This window comes from Exophiala dermatitidis (assembly GCF_000230625.1).
Source record: "Exophiala dermatitidis NIH/UT8656 unplaced genomic scaffold supercont1.6, whole genome shotgun sequence".
Classification (NCBI taxonomy): Eukaryota; Fungi; Ascomycota; class Eurotiomycetes; order Chaetothyriales; family Herpotrichiellaceae; genus Exophiala; species Exophiala dermatitidis.
The window spans coordinates 2,100,669-2,119,696 of NW_008751651.1; the positions used below are offsets into that span (position 1 = coordinate 2,100,669).

The following is a 19,028-nucleotide window of genomic DNA, read 5'->3' on the forward strand; positions in this document are numbered from 1 at the left end:
GGGCGGTGAGGTCTTGTTATCAGGTGCCATGCTCCGCAACTGAATGGTCGCGGTGATACTCACGACTCTGCCATCAACACTGATCTTTCGAAGCACCTACAACCATTGTAGGTAGGAGGTAACCCCGAGTGGACAGGCGCGACAGTATTACCAGGAGCTACTGAAGCCTTTTCACTCCCCTCTAGCTTTCTCAAGCTTGTCTTGGTAACGCAACATACAATGTTGTAGAGTCTCATCGTTCCGCCCCGTTCTCTTTTCGGGTCATTCCCCGCGGGTGAAGCTGACTCCGGAGCATTCAAGTTGGCATGACGATGGACACCCAGCCACCTGCGCCAAGATTGCCGTCAAGTACTAGCAGCGGCGATCAGGTTGTTAGCGGTGTTTGGCGCGGTCAGATGATGGTCCGACACTGCGACTTGGGCGAAAGCGATGAAAGATCGAAGATCGAAGATTGAATGAAGAATGAAGGACGGAGGTCCAGGACACAGCAGTAGTAGTGGAGGTCGTGACTCTCGACAACCTCGTTCAAGTTTGCTTCATGTTGGTATAGCATGAACTGCGCACACCTGCCCCGCGTATGCCTTTACGCCGGAGTAGTTCCGACACTCCGAAAGCTCAAGGCAATTTAATGATTGGCAACGAACTAAAAAGAGCTTATACGGATTAGTACTACCTAGGTACTCTATTTCCAAAAGTGCTTGTTACACCTTTATTCAAGTCCTTCCGCAATGTGAACCAAGTCACCTTATTGCCCGCACTTGGATGCAGCTGCTGCTCCATTTTAAGGCCGCAGAAACTTGAAGGGTTGCTCTTCTGGCTTTCATCGTCCATCGTGGTACTGTATGGCATACGGTAGGGTTTGTTGACAGCCATTCATCATGTCTCTCCCCTCAGAATCCACTGCCTCAGACATCAATCTGATCTCCAAGTTTCTGTCTTGTCAAACTGTACCCTCGCTTCTGTCAAGTCAACCCGTTGATGTGCTTGTTTTCTGCGCCACTGCTGTCCTTCCTGTTGCCGACAACGTTTTCTCAGCTCTGGAATCCCGCCCAGCATTGGCGAAGACTTTAGTCCTCTGCGGCGGCATTGGTCATTCGACGGAGCTCCTTTACGAGTCTATTCGCAATAGCAAGAGATACGGCTTCCTGGCCGAGAAGGTTCAGGGTTTACCCGAGGCTGACGTGCTCAACGTGATCCTCCAGCAATGCTACCCAAAGCTTGTTGAACAGATCAGATCGAATGCTCTCAAGCTTCTGATCGAAAAAAAATCGACAAACTGCGGAGCAAACGCAGTTGAAACACGCCGTGTACTCGAAAGCCATTCCGTGTCCACGCCGAGCTCGGTCATTATTGTCCAAGATGCCACCATGTCACTGCGCACACTAGCTTCCTTCCAACATGTCTACGCCGATGCCCTGCCCCAGCCCGAATTCTTGACCTGCCCAACCTTCGTGCCTAGGATGTCATTGAGTCCTTTGAACTCTGGCGGAGGAGAGGCCTCGAAGCTACATTTCGATGTTCCAGGCATTGACGAGTCGGATCTGTGGGACGACCAGCGTTTCTTTGACCTCATCTTGGGCGAGATCCCACGGCTAAGGGATGACGGGAACGGTTATGGGCCTAATGGCAAAGGCTACATTGCTCATGTGGACATTCCACCGGACGTGGAAGCTGCATGGTCAAGGTTACGGCTGGTATTGGATTCCAATCGTTGAGACGACTGGTACTGGTACCTGGGTATTGACCATGCAACGCTTTCAGGACTGAAACTGCTGCCGGCGTCTAACAATGTCTGGAAGTACAGACAGCGGAAAGCTCAGGTCTGCATGCCCTGGATGCAGCATCTTCTTGGAAATCCATCACTCCCTGTCGTTGATCCACGACATTTCTTCTTCGTTGGGTATGACTTCCAACCCGGCTTACTCTGTGCTGGTCACCACGTACCATTGCATGCCACCAGGTTCCACCAGCCTATATGTTTTGCAGCTCAATCCCACCAACTTGGATTCCCCCGACCACTCTCACCCTCGTATTTTTGTCGTCGATGATAGGAGCATTCCTTGGTAGCGCCCGGAATAGTGCGGGTGCTATGGCCCGCGCACGGCTTGCCCCCCTTCGACCGATGGCAGAGATCCGTCTCTCTGACCTCGTTGCCCTTGCAGCCGCTGGTAGGGCAGTAGACGTGCTTTTTCGTGGTTTCGCACATGGTGGATTGGTGCCACAAGGAGATGAGCGGATATGTATATGTATTGGTTTCGGAATCTGCTTGCTTCGGGATACTCTGTTGATGTTGGACTATCGATATCTTGTTTTCTTCCAATGGAATGGTCTTAGAACTGGATTTGACTAGATTTGCCCTCGGAAAACTGTCTTTTTATACTGAAAGAAAATATGTCTGGAAAGGGCGGTCACATTGGTACATTGTCATGAAGAGCGCAGAATCATTTGAGAATGTGTCACGACGAAGAGAACAGTACTTTGGCAACAAGCGGCCATATACCACGAATCACCTACAGCAAACTTCTGTTTGGTTTCAGGATGACTGGACACAGATCTCAGATTGTACCTCCTTGAGATCTCGGTAACAAGATATGATCTCGGGTTGTGCGCCGACCGGATCTGGATTTCACCGTTGAAGCACAGCGTGGCCTGTACACTGTGTCTGTTTGATGTGAGTAAGACTAGTGTCACACCGAACCAGAGATTGAGTCGTTTGAAGCGGGAACCGGCTTGGGTGGCTGACATTATGACGCAGGAAGCAAACAATATGAGACCATGAGCCCCCACAAGATTTCGGATACAAGAAACATTGGAGGAAAATAAGGACATGAATCGGTTCCGGGAGTCATAATCATATTCTCATCATCGTCATGAATTACATACATGGGGGTTTGAATGCGACCAATGCAGGGTATCAAGGTGACAAGTGTCACAGAATAACAAGAATGCAATGCCATGCACTGTGCCGCTGCAGAGTGCTCCACCTTTGCATGATTGCAAAAATCAGGATCAGGCTGTAGACTGGCAGGGGGGTTGGATCATGGGGGCTGGATCTCGTCCAACCACGAGAAAAGTGCTATGCAATATGCCGCGACGAGCCTGGTAACATGAGGGTGCGGGTCGTTACAAGTCGAGGGCCATTTTGTTGGTGGTCTCAAGAGACACCCACATCGATCCGTGAGCAGGAGGCCATGGTCGCCCGGACTCTCTGGTGAAAGCCACTGTCGGCAGTAGTGTCGTACATGTCGCTCAGGTTTCGTGGCGGGATGCCCACGCGGCTAACACGCTGCTTGACGGCGTCTTCGGCGGGGCCGAGGGCGTTTGCGAGCCCGTCGACTCCAATGCGCAGATTGTAGCAGATCAGCTTGTCGTGTTTGTGGCCCGGGTAGTCGTGCGACGTGGCGGCAACGGAGAACTTGAGTTTGGACTTTGCAAAAGCCACAGCGGCCGAGGGGGTGAAACAGTACTGTTCCAAGACTTCTGCTTGGATGGTCGACAGGTCAGGTTGTGGTTGTGGTTGATCAAAGTCCATCAGCTCGGAGCAAGGCGACGGACACGAAGAAGACGATGAAGACGAGGAGGACAGATCACTGTCATCGCCGGCAATGGAGCTTCGAGGTGAGCGAGGCCAGCGTGGAGATGGACGGGCGTTCATGTCGGCGTCCAGACCGTCAAAGGCCATGGCGAGGGTGTGAAAGTGCGAGGACGAGCACGAGTCCATGGTCCGGGCGTAGAAGCGGGTTTCCAAAGCCTTGAGCCGCGGTAGCGTTGTCCCTATACAGCTGTCAACCAGGTTGATGTGGTCTTTGAGGATGATGTCGGCGTTGGTGCTGTCGCCAAAGTCGACGGCAATGTGGGTGACTGATGATCGAATCAGTGGGTGGATGTTGGGGTCTGAAATAAATGCCAGCACGTGCTGGGTCGAGCGAAAGACCAGCGCGTTGACACTGTAATACAGCGAAATGGACTCGTGTCGCACCAGTCGACAGGTGTCGACCAACCCGCGCGCGTCGTCCTTGGGTGGCCGGGCCGGTCGAAGTCTTCTCTCTGAAGGATTTCGAAGCCGCATAGGTTCTGTGGATTGGAAGGCGAATGTGTAGATGAGATTCCGGACCTCTGGTGGCAGATCCATGAACGTCGGGGAGGCTGAGGAGGAGGAGCTGACTGAAGGTGAAGGTGAGAGTGTCAACGCCATAGTTGGCGGAATGGGAGAGTTTGGTGTTGTTGTGCTGAGGGTAGTAGTAGCGACTGTTGTGGTGGTCGTCGGGGTACTGGTGGGTGTGGTTGTGGTTGTTGTCGTGGTTGTTGGCGACATGAGTTTAGTTCGAGGTGAAGTGAAGCACGGTCCCGCCGCGAGACTTACTCCCGTCGGAGATCCGCCTCTACCAGCAGCGGCGGCAACACAATTGACTTGTTTGCAGAGGTTGAAACAAAGGTGAACTGAACTCAAGCGACTGTTTGTCTGAGCTGGAAGAGAGAGAAGAGAGGAGAGACGAAGATAGTACTGTAGGTAGATCCAGTACCTCTAGTAGTAGTAGTGCAGTGTTGGTGTTGGCATTGGCACTGTCGCTTGATAATAACTTGTTGTTGAAACCCTCAGAACAAAACGACGACTTGCCGGGTTCGCATGCAGTGCGCACAGGACTTCATGAACTCCAGTTCATTCGCGTCCCTTTTAGCGTGCGTCCAGTCTTATCGAACAATCTTGAAAGGCCCAGATTGTCAGTAATTGACGTTGCTTCGCCTCCCGTCGCCTGCTAATTAAGGGGTCGGTCAAATTTCGCCAAAGCGCGCGCCGAATAGAGGCAATTACTTTTTGCACAAGGCAAAGAGCCCCGTTCGAGAAGAGATAGTTTGGTCGTGCTCCTACTGAGGAGGATCGGAGCAAGCGAGTGAGTGAGTGGCAGAGTGTTGTGGTGTCCAGGACGATGACGACCGTGGAAAAAAGAGCGAGGTTGGTGAATCTTGAACTACTCTCAAAGTGTGAAGCATTCGTGTGAACTTGACTTGAGTTTGGAACTTAATCTTGGTACCTCGTCTGTAAATAACTTGAAAAGGTACTAGTGCGGTAAAGTTGCCTGGTAGTGACGGCAGTGGCAGTGGTGGTGAATAGTTTATGTGGTTACTAACTTGCATACTGTGTGCTGCACTGGCTGTGCATGGGGTTTGTGTCACGGACCAGGGCAGAGTATGGGCGGTGATTTGCTCGCCAGGGGCCCTCTCGGGCCAATGTCTCAGTTTAGAGCGGCTTAGCCCGTGCTTACTAGTGGCCTCTCGACCCTGGGGGGCGCCAGGGCAAGGGGCTAGCAACTACAATATACATTATACTAGTATATTGCGCCAGACTTTCTAGGCTTTAGGCTGTTTTTGTAGGGGCAAGGTTGAAACTTGAACCCTGGATGGGCACCCCAGCCCCAGGTCATGGCCCCAGGGCGGTCGATTTTGGGGTGGTGGACAACCACTTTCCACGCCTACAAGGTATGGCCCGAAAAGGACTGCAGTGTCGGAGAGGATACGGACGTCAAGCAAGGCCACGTACAAGAGAGTCAAACGCTGGCGGTATGGTCTGCCTGCAGCGAGCACTGCAGGAAATCAATATTGTAATAGTGAATCTCCGGTCAAGTATGTATTGAATACCTCTCAACATCCTGGTTACAGTACTTCAGAGTGAAGTAAGGAACGTGGCTACCCACCTAGGTACCTGTATGCACTGCCAATGCAGCCTGTGTAGTGCGTTCTACCAGTATTGGCCCGTCCATAGGCTTGCCAGTGTAGCCTGCTTGGACGTTAGCGAGGAAATAAATATATCCGATGCCTAATGCAGCCTGCGAGGCACTGTTTGTTTCTGGCCAATCGATCTCGCCTCCTTCGTCAAACAACGCATTCGTCGCAGCCACGGCCTTGCGAGGAATCCTGACTCCATCTCTGTCTCCATCCCTGCTGTCCTGCTCCGAAGAGCATGCCATCGCTACGTCACCATGGCGGCACAACTGCACAGCTACACACTTCCACAGCTCCCTCTGCTGAATGACCTGCATTCCGATCGCCGGATACGACCAGTGCTAAGAGACCGACTACCCAGCATGGGTTTAGGGCAGGCAGACAGACGTGGAGAAGCATCATCCCGTTGAACTAAGATCTACACGGACACGGCACAAAGATGTGTAGCTGAAAGCATATTGAGAACCTACAGTGAGAGGAGATACAGTATGGTGATGCTGAATGCCAACATCATGATCTCCGCACCCAGATATGTGATTCTGAAGAAGGTGAAGGTGATGATGAGGCTATGTTGCTACTGTGTGCTGTGTCTTCTATCCTGGCCACTGAGTGCCTCTTACCTCTCTCCACTCCGAGTCCCTGGTTTTCAGCTTTTGCCCCAGCCTGACACCGAAGCCAAGACTGCTTGAGACTATTTTCGGATCTTGGGTCTTTGTTCACGTTGTGTCCATGTCCGCCCACTCGCACCCTGCAGTGCCTGAAGCCAAGGGTTTGATGGTCACCACTTGACTTGGGCCGTGTCCGTTGCAGTTCGTGGCACCCGGGGGATGGACTACCACTGGCACTTCTACATTGATCCTTTAAAGCCAAAGTTCTTTTATCTGGTAAGAAGCAGGTGAGCCTATCCACGAACGGACTATTTGCCCACGCGGAGGCACACCGAGAGAGGCGCTCAAAATGGTGTTGACAAGTTGGGAAGTATGCAAGACAACCCATCATTGCCAGTCCATATGTGCCAGTTCCGTGGCTGCGGACTTCAACAATGTTCGATAGGACCGTTCGGCCAAGCTCCAGGGACCCCTGGAATCGGATATGAGTGGGGAAGATCTCCGCTGCAAAAGTCAGATCAGGCCCGAGGCCGGGGGCTAAGCCGTCTTCTCGGGCCATTACCACTGGCATGGGCATTTGTGTGACTCGGGAAGAACATACTGGGGCGACAGCCTAACGGAACTGAGAGCCCAGCACGGCGGGCCTGATGATTGCTCAGACATGCAAGGCAGGCCAGGCATTCACTCAGCCCGACGGGCCTCCGACCTGCTGTGCCACGTCCTTATGCGCCGCGGAGCCAAGACAGCTGACTGAAAACGTACGGCAATGACTTGGCCAACCACATCGCGACCGCCTCCCTGGAAGCTTATGAACCACCAGGTGAAGAAGACTTTGGTCCAAGTCCGGCCGTGGTTACGCCCCAGTACATCGGGCGTCATTGCTCGCAGACAGCATGGTTCGAGTCAAGCCAGTGACTCATCTTGAACCATGTTTTTCGGACCAATGAGTCGGCAACACGCAGAATTCCATCGACACTTGCAGTGGCTTATGTCCCACTGCCTCCGGCAGCACCCGACGAGATATTCAACCGTTACCGTGGCATATGTCGCTCAAGGAAATCAGCAATGGTCGTCCAGTGATTTTGAATTCCATGTTCCGGCGCAGAGGATAATGCATCTTGTGCAACGGGTCGGAAAGCAACGCGGTCCTACGCCAGACAACCTCCCGCGGAGGACAGTCGCATCCCAAGTCCGACCGCGACCCTCGTGACTGTGCAGAAGACTGGATCGAGCAACTGGTGAAGTGTTTGTTCCGTTCCGTCGTCGACACCTGTCAGGCCCAGCGTCTACCCCCCGCTCAGACGTGGTACGACTTCTTGCACCCGAAGCAGCATATTAACAATCACATCCGAAGCCTCACCTTCACAAAATTTGCTTACAATGGTCCAGCCTTGTTGCGCCGCATTCCTGTGCGGCTTACCCTGAAACGGTGCTAGTCATACTATCATCGAGAGCACATATGAAGGGACCGGGCAGACTAGCATCTGCTTTATATCAGCAAGCCGATTTGGCTGTCCATGGTGCACACGAGATCAACGCCCAAGGCGTACATTTTGCGAGGCCACGTATCTGTGGATCGGACGTGCCTGCTGACCAATCCCGCGATCTTCAACCCCTAGGCCGGCTCAGTTTGACGCGCTCCAAATACGGATCCACGAAGTTCAGTACCTCTTGGACAAGTTGAGGGGCCAGAAACGTCGGTTTGCTCTTGTCTACCATACGTCATGATATGTTTCTGGGAATTGGCTCATTGCTAGGTGTGCAAATGGGTAGGTAGGTGGGGTTGACAAGGCCAAGGCAGCAACGGCAACGGCAACAGCAAGAAGGAACGAAAATCACTTACAAAGTCCAATCTAAGACAAGCTAAGGTAAAATGCAAACCTCTTCTTCAACACGGTTGGCTCTACGAGCCATAAATCGTGCGTGGTTAGGCGTGGAATATGGCGCTCAACACTATTGATTCATTCAAAAGCATAATGCTGTCACATGGAAAAGTCATGGTCATCAGTGAGTTCATCAGTCTATAATGGTCTATTCTTTTTTCTCAGCCATGGGCTGCGCCCTGTCCTGAAGGGCACCACGAGCGAAACCATGCTCGGTTTTGCGAGGATGTTCTATGGAAGAAAAGTCTTCGACATGCCAATGCGGTGCTGTGTACCATATACGTTTTTGCGAACTAGCTCCCGCTGAATCAGCTCACTCCATGCCCAAGATGAGCCGGGCGATTATTTTTCTTGTGGTTGCATCCTTTTATTCCTCCAAGCAGTAAGGACGAGCTTCGGCTATGCGCGTGTTGGCGGGGATGGTGACGCAGATGGGAAAATCGCCATAATCGGGATCGTCACTAGGCATGATACAGAACTTGCCACTTCGGGTTTCATCGCCGTTCAACTCGCGCAAAGTCTTGAGCTGCCCAGTCTTGACATTTACAACCTCCTTCTCCAGGAAGGACAGGATCCCCGTAAACGTGGCGGTGGGCTTAGCCGAGGCGAAAGTGACCTGGAACCCCTGACCGATGAGGAGGAAGCGATCACTACCCAAATGAATGACCATACCGTATCCAGGGGAAGGTTTACCAAAGACGAACGACCGCTCAATGAGCAGGTCCCAATCACCAAACCTCTTCCGGACGGGCGGAGAGGGGTCTTTGGGGCCAGACAATTCATCAAAGAAGAAGCCGACACTGGACCCTGGGCGACGTTGAGCCTGCAAGACATGGTGCTGGACCTGTGCCAGAAGCTCGTAGTGTCTTCGGTACGGATTCGTGACGGGGTCCAGGGTATCGATGCCAAAGGGGGAGGCGGCAAGCGCGCCAAAGGAGCCGTAGGCAAGCCAGATGCGCCTGGCGCCGTAGTCGTCACGGCGTTGCTCGGGGATGAACAGCGGCTGGTTGCGGTGACGGTAAAAGGCGCACGAGGCGGCATAGTCGTTCAAGTAGATGTCCGGCGCGATGAGATCCAGTGACGGCGCAAACGACTGCCAGATGTCTATCACGTTCACCACGCCGCCTCCAGATGGATAGTCTCCCGGCTCGCCGCCGCCGCCGGCCACAGTGGGAAACGGGTTGTCCGCCGTGTCACTCACGTAGTTCTGCCATACGTTCGTGTACAGTGGTAGTGGGTATGCTGCTTTGCCTGCTGACGCCACTTGCTCCACGTACAGGGCGTAATGGTAAGCCATGAATAGTTCGTCCGTCTGTTTGCTCGCGCCGAACGTCTCCTCCCACGATGAACCTGGTTTGGCCTTGAGAGATTTGAAAGTTGCAAGGTTTGCTTTCAGTGTTGGATGCAACGACTCCCAGTCGTTGTTGAGGGTGTCAACTAACTTCTGCGGCACAGACGCCGCAAATCGCTCGTTGGCCGCGTTGCTGCCGTCTCGCGAATCCCCGAGCAGTCCGATTTCGTTCTCGACTTGGACCATCAGGACAGTTGAGTGACGGTCGACTTGGGATAAGTGTTTCATTAGTGCGGTGAATGCCTTTGCGTCGGCTTTTTGGGCTTCGCTGTGGAAGATGGACAGCACGTCCCCGGTCTCGAGCTTTCCGCCGGCAACGCGCAGTTTGGCCCGTGGAAACCGCTGGTGATTTTGCTTGACCCATGTAGGGACGTATGTTGATAGACCTGACCGATTGGTTGTTGTTAGACGAGAGTGGTTGTATATGTGTATATGGAGACATATACATGTTTGAGGAGCGGAGATTGGGAGTTTCCAAACTCACCATTTTTAAACGACCCAAACCACAACAAGACCAAATGCACACCATTAGCATGCGCATCGGCAATGATCTGGTCCAACTCGCCGAAATCAAACTTTCCTTCCTCGGGCTCAATGTGCTCCCAGGTCACACAGCCCAGGGCCGTGTTGATGTTTGCGGCCGTCAGTTTCGGCCACACCGTCCGCATGAACTCGGCGGATGTCAATGACGAGTTTTGCAGTTCTGCAGCCCGCATCAAGAACGGCTCGCCGTTCACGATCAGTTGGGCGGTGTTGCCTACTTTCTCCAGACGGGGCGGTGACGACGACATGGTGAGAGATTCGAGTCGTCGAATGCTTAACCTCGATTATTCTGTTCACAGAAACACAAACACAGCAAGGGAGAAGGAAAATGAGAATCAAAGACCAAAAGCGAAATGACTGAAGAGTTCATCAAAAAGGTCAAGGGACGCCAGACCAAGCCTCTTTACATATCAATCATGCCATGCCAGCCACATGATCTGTATCAGCGCGGTGCGTACAACATCGCAAAGAGTGTCCCTCGGCCTTCATCCGGGTGGAACCCCCGTCGGCTTTGAAGATGAGTTATTGGCTGTTCCGCCGCAGGGTTCAGCAGACGACTCCAGTATACAACATTGTATAGCCAACCGGGCCGATGAATTCAAATTCTCCACTGCAGACCTCAGGGCCCCCCATCGACGGCACGTCGTCTTTGTTCGTCTCGTGATACCTTAACGACATTATAATAGGCGACCTCGGCTTTGGCGGACTGAGATTGGCTGCAATGCCGCAAGGTATCCTACCATACTGTACCCCGACATCGGGTAGAGACAAAGACACACCACTACCACTAGTACTGCGGGGAGAAAAGTTCGCCAAAGAATATCCAGTAATGCCCCAGACTCTTTGGTGGTTTGGCCTCCGGAAAGACGGCGGAGGTACTTTGTGACTATGGTTGTTGCCACGCCGCTCGGCATTGAAAAGTTCTGACTGGCTGATAGTCCGCAAGCCTGCAGACCCACCGACACAATAGCAACTTCAATGACAGGACTCTTCAGAATGGAGACCCTTCCAAGTGTCTCTCCGGTTCTTCGTCTCCTGTCTCCGGGGTGCATGGCAGGCGACAGGGGAACAGAATGCGGTGCACCATAGCACACCACTGCACCGTAACCACTATTCCCCATACTATAGCAATGTGGGTCGAGCGTCGGTAGGTCCGCACGCACGCGGCATGAGGTGCATGGGAGGCAAGGCTATATTTCTTATACATATAAGGACGTCCTCGGAGGTTGAACACGCACACACTGTGGTCTACTCCTTTCGCCTGGAATCCAGTGCAGACAACCAACATCTTCCCTCTCGCTTTTCTTTTCTTTCTTCCCTGATATTGGACCAAAAGTTCATCTCAATCCAAATGGGTCAACCAGAAACAGAAGCCGCGGTGACGGGGATTTCTCGGCCTCAACGAGAAGAGAAAGACATGCACGCCGACAACGAGACTCAAACACATCTCGATGAGCTTGGGTTGGGATACCCAGAAGTGACATGGTACAAACACGCCGGACTACGCAGGCTCTACCTCATGATGCCCATCTTGTTTCTCGGATCCACCATCAACGGGTACGATGGCTCGTTGCTGAATGGGCTTCAAACAATGGTGCCCTGGCAAGACTGTGAGCATACGGTGCCCGACTAGCATTTGGAAAAAGAAGAATAATACTGATTGGAAACAAAAACAGACTTTGGCCACCCTTCCGGTTCCACGCTTGGGCTCTTCACTGCGATTCAGAACATTGGTTCTGTGGGAGCTCTTTTCTTCTGTAAGAAAAATCCAGACTGAAACCCCTCTACCACAACAAGATTTCGGTGCTGATCCTTGTTGTCTCGTGTTATAGCTTCCTATTGCGCCGATCTGTTTGGTAGAAGGATCGGTGTCGAGATTGGACTGGTCATCTTGTTTGTTGGGACGATTATCCAAGGTCAGTCCATCCACCTTCAACAGCAATCCACACGCAGACTGCAGTGGACCGTCGATACCCAGCAGTGATCTCAGCTGCATTTCATTCCACTAACTTCTATGTATAGTTGCTGGAAACGTCACTCGCGGCATGTACATCGGCGGCCGGTTCCTCGTTGGCTTTGGGTACGTTGTTGCTTGCTTCTTCATCACCAGCTTTTTCACTTTTTCTTGTCCAAGCGAAGTTGAATTCTTCTAACATTGTAACCAGGTCCAACATCTCACAAGGATCCGCACCCCTCCTAATCATCGAACTAGCCCACCCCCAACACCGAGGCACCGTGACAACAATGTACAACACCCTCTGGTATCTCGGGTCCATAATCGCAGCATGGACCGTCTTCGGCACAATTCAATACACCACCGACGCGGCATGGAAGATCCCCGTGGCCTTGCAAGCCTTGATGCCCGTGATCCAATTTGTCGGTATCTGGCTTTTGCCCGAATCGCCTCGATGGCTTTGTTCCAAGAACCGAGAGGACGAAGCATTTGATATTCTAGTAAAGGTACTACACTACACATATTGTACCACTTCCCCACCTTCTTGTTCATCCCTAACCAAGTATGTCTAGTATCACGCCAACGGCGACCGCAACGACCGCTTCGTCCAAGCCGAGTTCGCCGAAATCGAACAAACCATCCGGCTCGAAAAGCAAAACAGCAACAACGACTGGGCCGTGTTCCTGCGCACCCGCGGCAATCGGAAACGATTGTTGTTGATCGCATTGACATCTTTCTTCTCCCAGTGTTCCGGTAACGGGTTGGTGTCGTACTACTTGCACGACATTTTACAGTCTGTGGGAATCACGACTTCGCACGACCAATCGGTCATTAACGGCGGGTTGCAAATCTGGTCCTTTTTGGTCGCTGTGGGGTTTTCCGCCTTGTTGGTTGACAAATTTGGCCGGAAGAAATTGTTCATGATTGCGGGTGTGGGCATGTTGGTTACTTTTAGTATTTGGACTGGGTAAGCATAGATTGTCTTTTACCTGAGTCTCGACAGGGCTTTCGCCCTTGCTAACTGTTTCGATGTCAGATGTTCCGCTGTCTACGCTCAAACGGGAAACAAAGGAGCCGGCGGCGCCGTGATCGCCATGATATTCCTGTTTTATGGCGTCGCAGGCTTCGCATGGCCAGGGTTGACGGTGGCTTATTGTGCGGAAATCCTGCCGTACAACATCCGTGCCAAGGGCCTGGCTATTGGGTTTGGGTTGACTGCTTCGGCGTCCGTGTTCAATCAGTATGTGAATCCGATTGGGCTGAAACATCTGGAGTGGAAGTTTTATTTTGTGTATATTGCCATTTTGGTCATTGAGTGTTTGTGTATTTGGTTCTTGTTTGTCGAGACAAAGGGTCCATCCCTGGAAGAGATTGCTCGGTTGTTTGATGGTGATGAGGCCAATATCGGTGGGTTGGAGACTATGGATGAGGAGGAACGTATGGCTGTCAAGTCGGGGAAGGCGGCTGTTCATGAGGAGATGGCGTGAAAGGTCAGGGCAGCTGAGAACAAGGCCCATTCATTGTAATGTACTGTTGATGTCTCCTGTGACAATTTGAGTGTTCTGAAGATACTGGTTGGCATACACCACATCTGTCACATTGTATGTTTTTACATGCCTCTTGAATGTCTTCCGTCCTCCTCTGTCAACCAACAGATATTCTGTTGATGTTGAACTTGTCTGACGTTGGACAGCAAGGCGGTTTTGTCGGTGGTTTTTCGCATCGCATTGTTACCTTTTTGACCTCGCTGCCACATACCACACCGCAGTAAAAGCTGTTCAAGATGTTGCGGGCGTGTGTGCATGCCCATGTCTTGCACTATACCACGATCCATGTCCATGGCTCTGAAGGGCTTTCAATCGAGCAACCTCCACCAACCAGTGAGAGGCAAACATGCCCATTGCTTAGCCCAAAAGTCCAGACAGGGCATCACTCGTAATCCGACTCCTCTTCGTCAACTGCTGTGCCTCCGTCGAAAGAGCCTCCCACTCCGACGCCGTGGGCGAACTCTGCTCCCAAAGATTTGTTTTGTTTGGCAGCGGCAAAGCATGCTCCAGCAAAAACTTGACCATCCACTGATCGATTTTATGGGTATGCGAATCGACGGCCCAGAAGCAAGCGTTTTGAAACGTGAAGAGACGAGCCATCTGAACACAATGTCCTGTCAGTACGAGCCATTCCCAGAAATCCAAAACGCACACTCCAAAACCAACGCGCAGCGCATTTACACTTACCATACCCTCCACACTAGGCCAAATACACTTCAACTTTGTCAAAATCTTAAAATTCGACTCCAACCTCAACCTCGCCGGCATCAACTCCTGCTCATCCCCAAACAACAAGGTATGAAGCAAAACCGACGACGACACAACAGTCATATGCCCCACAATATTATAGACAGCACGACAATCGTCCATTTCATCCGCAAGTTTCAACAAATCACTATACGCCGACGCATGTTCCTTGCATCTGCTCGCAAAGACACTACTTCTGAGCGTTGTTGTCGACGTGCGCTGTTTATCCCTGTCAAGACGCTGTCTGTCCAAATACTGGAAAAACAACAATGTAGCATAATGCTGAAACCCGAGATGCAATGCGACAAACGTGCCGCCCTGGCCTTTGGCGCGATGTTTTTCGATATTTGTGGCAGACAACTTCATATCGAGGGGTAATGATTCCTCCCACTTCTCAAACCGTTGAGCAAGAATCAAAACTTGTTCCTCGACCAGATCGTCGTCCATGGTTCCTTGGGCGAGCCGCCTGTTCAAGTCTTGAATCGGCGCAAAGATGTTGACTAGGTCGATCATGTATGCCCATGTTCCTGGTCTACGGGGTTGAGACAAAACCATGTCGTCGATCCCTAACGAGTGGAACGCCGCTTCGTCCATGGGTAGTTCGGGAGCGTGGGCAGATCCGTTTGCGGTATCAACGTCGTGCATCTGTCGCGGCAGTCCGAGTCCAGCAGACGACCATCGGTCTATCATGCACAATGTCCACCAGATGCGGCGCTTGGTTTCTCGTACCGTCAGGGAATCAGAAGCAAAGTCTTCGGAAAGTCGACATATGTGGGCCATGCGCATTGCTATGCCTGTGACGACAGTCAGATAGTCAGTTAGGGAGAACGGCTCGCTCATGCCGAAAAGTAGGAAGCTAGTCACCAAAAATAAGTGATTCCTGATCCGACTTCGCTTCCGCCCCGTAAATATTCCCCAGAAGAATACACGCTTGAATATTACTCAGACAAATATTCTCGAGATCTTCCCTAAAAAGCCGTTTCGCCGCTTCAGCAAACTCGGGCCCGCGTGCTCTTGTTGAGGCATTGGATGAAAAGCGGGCCGCAAGACCCAAAATCCCAAACAAGACAGTAATCGAAATCCGTCGTTCCCTCACATCGCGCCACAACGTAGGAACATGGAAAAGCGCATGCGGTTTATCATGCAGACATCGCAAGTAACATTCGACCACGTCTTCGATGATTTCTTGGGATGGCAGCACTGGCTGACCATCAAGTCGAAGTCCAACCGAAACCCCATTAGTATCATCACCAGTCGGTACTCCCGCCCCTGGCAGCGGCTTCCCTGGCTTCTCCGCGATGACGGCCGGCGACCGTACAATCGCTCGTCTGGTCCCTGAACAGTCGAGGTGGCGTTTCAGACATTGTCTGCAAGCCTGTTGGTCTCCACCAGACCGAACACATTTTCGCTTGCTATTTCTGCATTGGCGACATGCTTGGGCTGGGCGCATGGTATGCTGGTCTCATGATATTGCTCTCAGAGGGGAGTGGTGATGTGACCTGACTATTGTCCTTGAAGGATGAATTATCAGCTGCGGGTTCGGTTTGGAGAAGTACCTTACGTTGTAGAGTTATTACAGCATCAGTATTAAGTATTTAGTTCGTGGGGGACTTCGCCGCGAACTGTGATTTGACGTCAGTCCAACCAACACCACAACACGACATTTTAATCAGACAACTAGTACGACCCTTTCAAATGGTGCATGAGATGTATATTGTAATTTCATTATACTACATAGAGATAGATTTCATATTTGTTTACATATTAATGCCTAAGTAAGATGGCTTTATATTTGATGCGGCATATTCAAGTCTAGAAGTGACATTGATATCGAAGAGGTCAAGGATCGCCTGAGTATCCTGGTCTTCGGACAAAGAGTCATGGTTTTGACGTTAGGTTCTCCGGCATCCATCATGCACCGTAGCAACAGTCGTCCCATGCTGTTTCGACATGCGCCTGACGATAAGCCGACTGTCAATGGACTCGGTGCAAGGTTACTTGTAACGACACCGCAGGACCAACGATGAGTTCGGACGCCGGAGATCTTCGTGATAGGAGGGCACCAGGCCGGGATCGTATATGTGCAAATGGACAAGACAACGTAGTTGATATAGTGAAGATCTGGTCCTGTTGTGCTCGTCGTATACAACTCGTCGAAGGGTTGATGCATGGTAGGGCCATCCGAGGTGCATCGCGACTTAGGGAATGCCCATATAGCCCTGTTTGACCTCTTCTTATACCGCTTGCCCCTCCACTTCAGTCTTTTCGTAACGGCAAAACGTTCTTCTCCAGAGATTTGACTTCGATATAATATTTCCCCGTCACCAGACCTTCCAGTCTGGTGGTGATTTTGGCAAACACTGGCTCAACCTTGAGATTCCACACATGGCTCGCCGCGGCAACGCAAATCGCCAGGGCCACCGTCGCCAAAGCACACTGTAGGGAGCCCGGAACAGGATAGCGCTCGACATAATATTCGGTCCCTTGCGGGTCATACTGTGGAATTCGCTGCTTCTGGTGACCGGCATGTAAAACCCAGGCAAAGACAGTCCGCATCAGGGGCCCATGGAGCAGGTAGATGGCGAAGCTGACCTTTCCAAGCCATTGCAGCGGCCGACGACTGAGAAGCCAGCGAGCATGAGGGGAGATGATGATTCCCACGACCAGCAAAATACCTCCCACAGACCCATACACCCGGTCGACTGCGTGGGCAATGTCCGCGGGGACATATGCGATGGCCACGTCGTGTAACCAAGTGGACCATGTAGCATTCTGGTACCAAGATCCAGGATAGGACATGAGAAAAAGTGCAAGGAAAATCAAGGGTGGCGAAATGAAGCACGAAGCAGCGGATGCTGCCTTTGGAATATTAGAGAGACTCATCTCCCCCAGGAGGATTCCTGCAAAACAACACAAGCCGGCAAAAGCTGCACATTCGTAAGTAATTTGGTCAAATCCAAAGCAGTTGAGACAAACTCACGATCACCGATGATTCGGCTCCAATTCAACGACCAAAAGGTAAGTATGAACAATGTCACTGTCCGCCACAGGGGTGTCATAGATATGACCAAAGACAAAGCACTGATGACCATGACACTTCCTTGCAGTAGATAGACCAGCGCCCATTGAGGCTGGTCGTAGGGATTCTGGCCCCAGTAGACCCAAGTCCCGCGAAGAGCGGACAAGAGGTCCTTGATGGCTTGTTGCCAGCCATCACTCGGAACGGGAGTGGTTGTGTTGAGCCAGAATGCATCACTGGCCGCCGAGACTCCATTGAGTCCGAGGTTGCATATCAACCAAGCGACGATGGTGGCCGCGCTGGCGGGCAGAACCAGGCGGAAAATCCGACTGAACGAGGATGAGGCCAGCTTGCTGAGGGCTTTGTCAATCTGTCCCGACCTGGCAAGCTGGAGGGGTTTCAATGAATTGACGAAACCCATGAGGATGAAGAACAAGGCCACCCAGGAATGGCCATTGGCGACCACGCGAAAGATGGGCATTTGGAACAAGTATGGACTGGTGCTGTTCGGTGCGCAACATGGAGGCACTATTCCTCTAGCGTAACAAAGAACCAGATGGGACGACACGACCATAACAGCAGCGATGCCTCGCAGGCCCTAATGGTGGAACAACAGGTCAGTGTCGGGACAGGCGTCGGAATAGGCGCTTGTCTCCATCGCGGGGAATGGCGACGGCGCGATCGAGAGACTTACATCTGCCCACGCGGTGTCTTTCATGGCCCGGTCCAGAGCTTCAGGACTCGGCCGGTGGAACCGGAAGCGCGCGAGAGCGTCTCGCGCCCTGTCCATAGCCATGGCTCAGGATTTGAAAATGATGGAGAAACAAAGATAACAGCATTAATCCGACATCAAAGCTGCGTATGCCGTTCAGGGGGATATGGAGACAAGGATTTTCCCTTGGGCCCAATCCGTTGCGGAGTCAGAGACAAGAGTCGACTGGGCAAATCTGCATGTTACAGACCCCTGCAGCTGCAAGATCGTCTGTCACGAATTGCGGGTGAACCGGGACTTTCGTTTGCAAGGATCCCTGTGCTTGAAGGTTGTCGTTCAGTTGGCGGCGGCCCTGCTTCTTTAATAAATCGCGTGCTCACTTACTCAGCACCCGCGAACACTGACAGACCACGGTTCCCAGTCGTGATTTCCCCGGGCGTTGTTCGCTCGCTGGGGACTGGAGACAGGAGACTCTTTGGCTTGCTTCCTATCACTAGCTGGACGGCGGCGCAAGCCACAGGGAAATAGTCGCCGAACCTTCGCTGTCTTGGTTCGAATAGCGGCGAGCTAGAGCCTGGAGACCAACTGGAAAATCTCCCTTCCCAACGATGATTGATCCAAACAACGGGCAGCCCGCACGGACCGCCGATGAAAGTCGATAGAGAGATATCGTACGGCACTGTAAGTGCCGGGTGCAATTGTACATTTGTACATTGGTGTCGTGCCCTGAACCATTGCATGTCGTTTATGAGTTTTTGGGTCGCAGGTGCCGCCACAAAATAGGCCATTCAGCCAGGCAAGAACGTGGGCTTTTGACCGTACAGTATTTGACGCTTCGGCCCATCCACCGATCGGGGACTTGCCAGGTACATCTGGTACATCTGTATGCGGCTCCATCTGCAAGGCAGCTCAGTCACCTGTTCGGATTATGAAATATCCTGGT

The 19,028-nt window shown here is 52.1% G+C and overlaps 6 protein-coding genes across 6 annotated transcripts; 2 read left to right on the plus strand and 4 right to left on the minus strand.

Moving 5' to 3' along the window:
• Positions 1-878: 878 nt before the first annotated feature.
• HMPREF1120_07591 (uncharacterized protein) lies at positions 879-1,715 on the plus strand (the record flags this gene model as incomplete). The annotated part of the gene is made up of 1 exon (XM_009161819.1): positions 879-1,715. One exon carries the CDS (start codon positions 879-881, stop codon positions 1,713-1,715), a length of 837 nt encoding a protein of 278 aa, XP_009160067.1.
• On the minus strand, positions 1,692-5,017 carry HMPREF1120_07592 (uncharacterized protein). Its single transcript, XM_009161820.1, has one exon. It carries the CDS (start codon positions 4,313-4,315, stop codon positions 3,155-3,157), a length of 1,161 nt encoding a protein of 386 aa, XP_009160068.1. The 5' UTR covers positions 4,316-5,017; the 3' UTR covers positions 1,692-3,154.
• Positions 5,018-8,270: 3,253 nt separating this feature from the next.
• Positions 8,271-10,554, minus strand: HMPREF1120_07593 (uncharacterized protein). Its single transcript, XM_009161821.1, has 2 exons — positions 10,048-10,554; positions 8,271-9,949 (listed from the first exon to the last, which is right to left on the minus strand). The coding sequence occupies exons 1-2, from the start codon at positions 10,352-10,354 to the stop codon at positions 8,580-8,582; spliced, it is 1,677 nt and encodes a 558-aa protein (XP_009160069.1). The 5' UTR covers positions 10,355-10,554; the 3' UTR covers positions 8,271-8,579.
• Positions 10,555-11,457: 903 nt separating this feature from the next.
• On the plus strand, positions 11,458-13,547 carry HMPREF1120_07594 (MFS transporter, SP family, sugar:H+ symporter; the record flags this gene model as incomplete). The annotated part of the gene is made up of 7 exons (XM_009161822.1): positions 11,458-11,716; positions 11,783-11,863; positions 11,939-12,022; positions 12,129-12,186; positions 12,272-12,566; positions 12,633-13,027; positions 13,097-13,547. The coding sequence occupies 7 exons, from the start codon at positions 11,458-11,460 to the stop codon at positions 13,545-13,547; spliced, it is 1,623 nt and encodes a 540-aa protein (XP_009160070.1).
• HMPREF1120_07595 (NADH dehydrogenase) lies at positions 11,985-15,902 on the minus strand. Its single transcript, XM_009161823.1, has 3 exons — positions 15,219-15,902; positions 14,295-15,148; positions 11,985-14,207 (listed from the first exon to the last, which is right to left on the minus strand). The coding sequence occupies exons 1-3, from the start codon at positions 15,802-15,804 to the stop codon at positions 13,965-13,967; spliced, it is 1,683 nt and encodes a 560-aa protein (XP_009160071.1). The 5' UTR covers positions 15,805-15,902; the 3' UTR covers positions 11,985-13,964.
• Positions 15,903-16,050: 148 nt separating this feature from the next.
• On the minus strand, positions 16,051-18,733 carry HMPREF1120_07596 (uncharacterized protein). Its single transcript, XM_009161824.1, has 3 exons — positions 18,068-18,733; positions 17,335-17,971; positions 16,051-17,281 (listed from the first exon to the last, which is right to left on the minus strand). The coding sequence occupies exons 1-3, from the start codon at positions 18,167-18,169 to the stop codon at positions 16,611-16,613; spliced, it is 1,410 nt and encodes a 469-aa protein (XP_009160072.1). The 5' UTR covers positions 18,170-18,733; the 3' UTR covers positions 16,051-16,610.
• Between the last annotated feature and the right edge of the window lie 295 nt (positions 18,734-19,028).

Bases quoted from the DNA above. Each gene is read 5' to 3' on its own strand.
- HMPREF1120_07596 (XM_009161824.1), bottom strand. From the start codon at position 18,169: ATGGCTATGGACAGGGCGCGAGACGCTCTCGCGCGCTTCCGGTTCCAC. The intron at 17,972-18,067 runs GTAAGTCTCTCG...TTCCACCATTAG, and splicing joins AAGACACCGCGTGGGCAGAT to GGCCTGCGAGGCATCGCTGC. The intron at 17,282-17,334 runs GTGAGTTTGTCT...ACGAATGTGCAG, and splicing joins GAGCCGAATCATCGGTGATC to CTTTTGCCGGCTTGTGTTGT.
- HMPREF1120_07592 (XM_009161820.1), bottom strand. From the start codon at position 4,315: ATGTCGCCAACAACCACGACAACAACCACAACCACACCCACCAGTACC.
- HMPREF1120_07593 (XM_009161821.1), bottom strand. From the start codon at position 10,354: ATGTCGTCGTCACCGCCCCGTCTGGAGAAAGTAGGCAACACCGCCCAA. The intron at 9,950-10,047 runs GTGAGTTTGGAA...CCAATCGGTCAG, and splicing joins GTTTGGGTCGTTTAAAAATG to GTCTATCAACATACGTCCCT.
- HMPREF1120_07595 (XM_009161823.1), bottom strand. From the start codon at position 15,804: ATGCGCCCAGCCCAAGCATGTCGCCAATGCAGAAATAGCAAGCGAAAA. The intron at 15,149-15,218 runs GTGACTAGCTTC...CTGTCGTCACAG, and splicing joins TCAGGAATCACTTATTTTTG to GCATAGCAATGCGCATGGCC. The intron at 14,208-14,294 runs GTAAGTGTAAAT...CATTGTGTTCAG, and splicing joins GGCCTAGTGTGGAGGGTATG to ATGGCTCGTCTCTTCACGTT.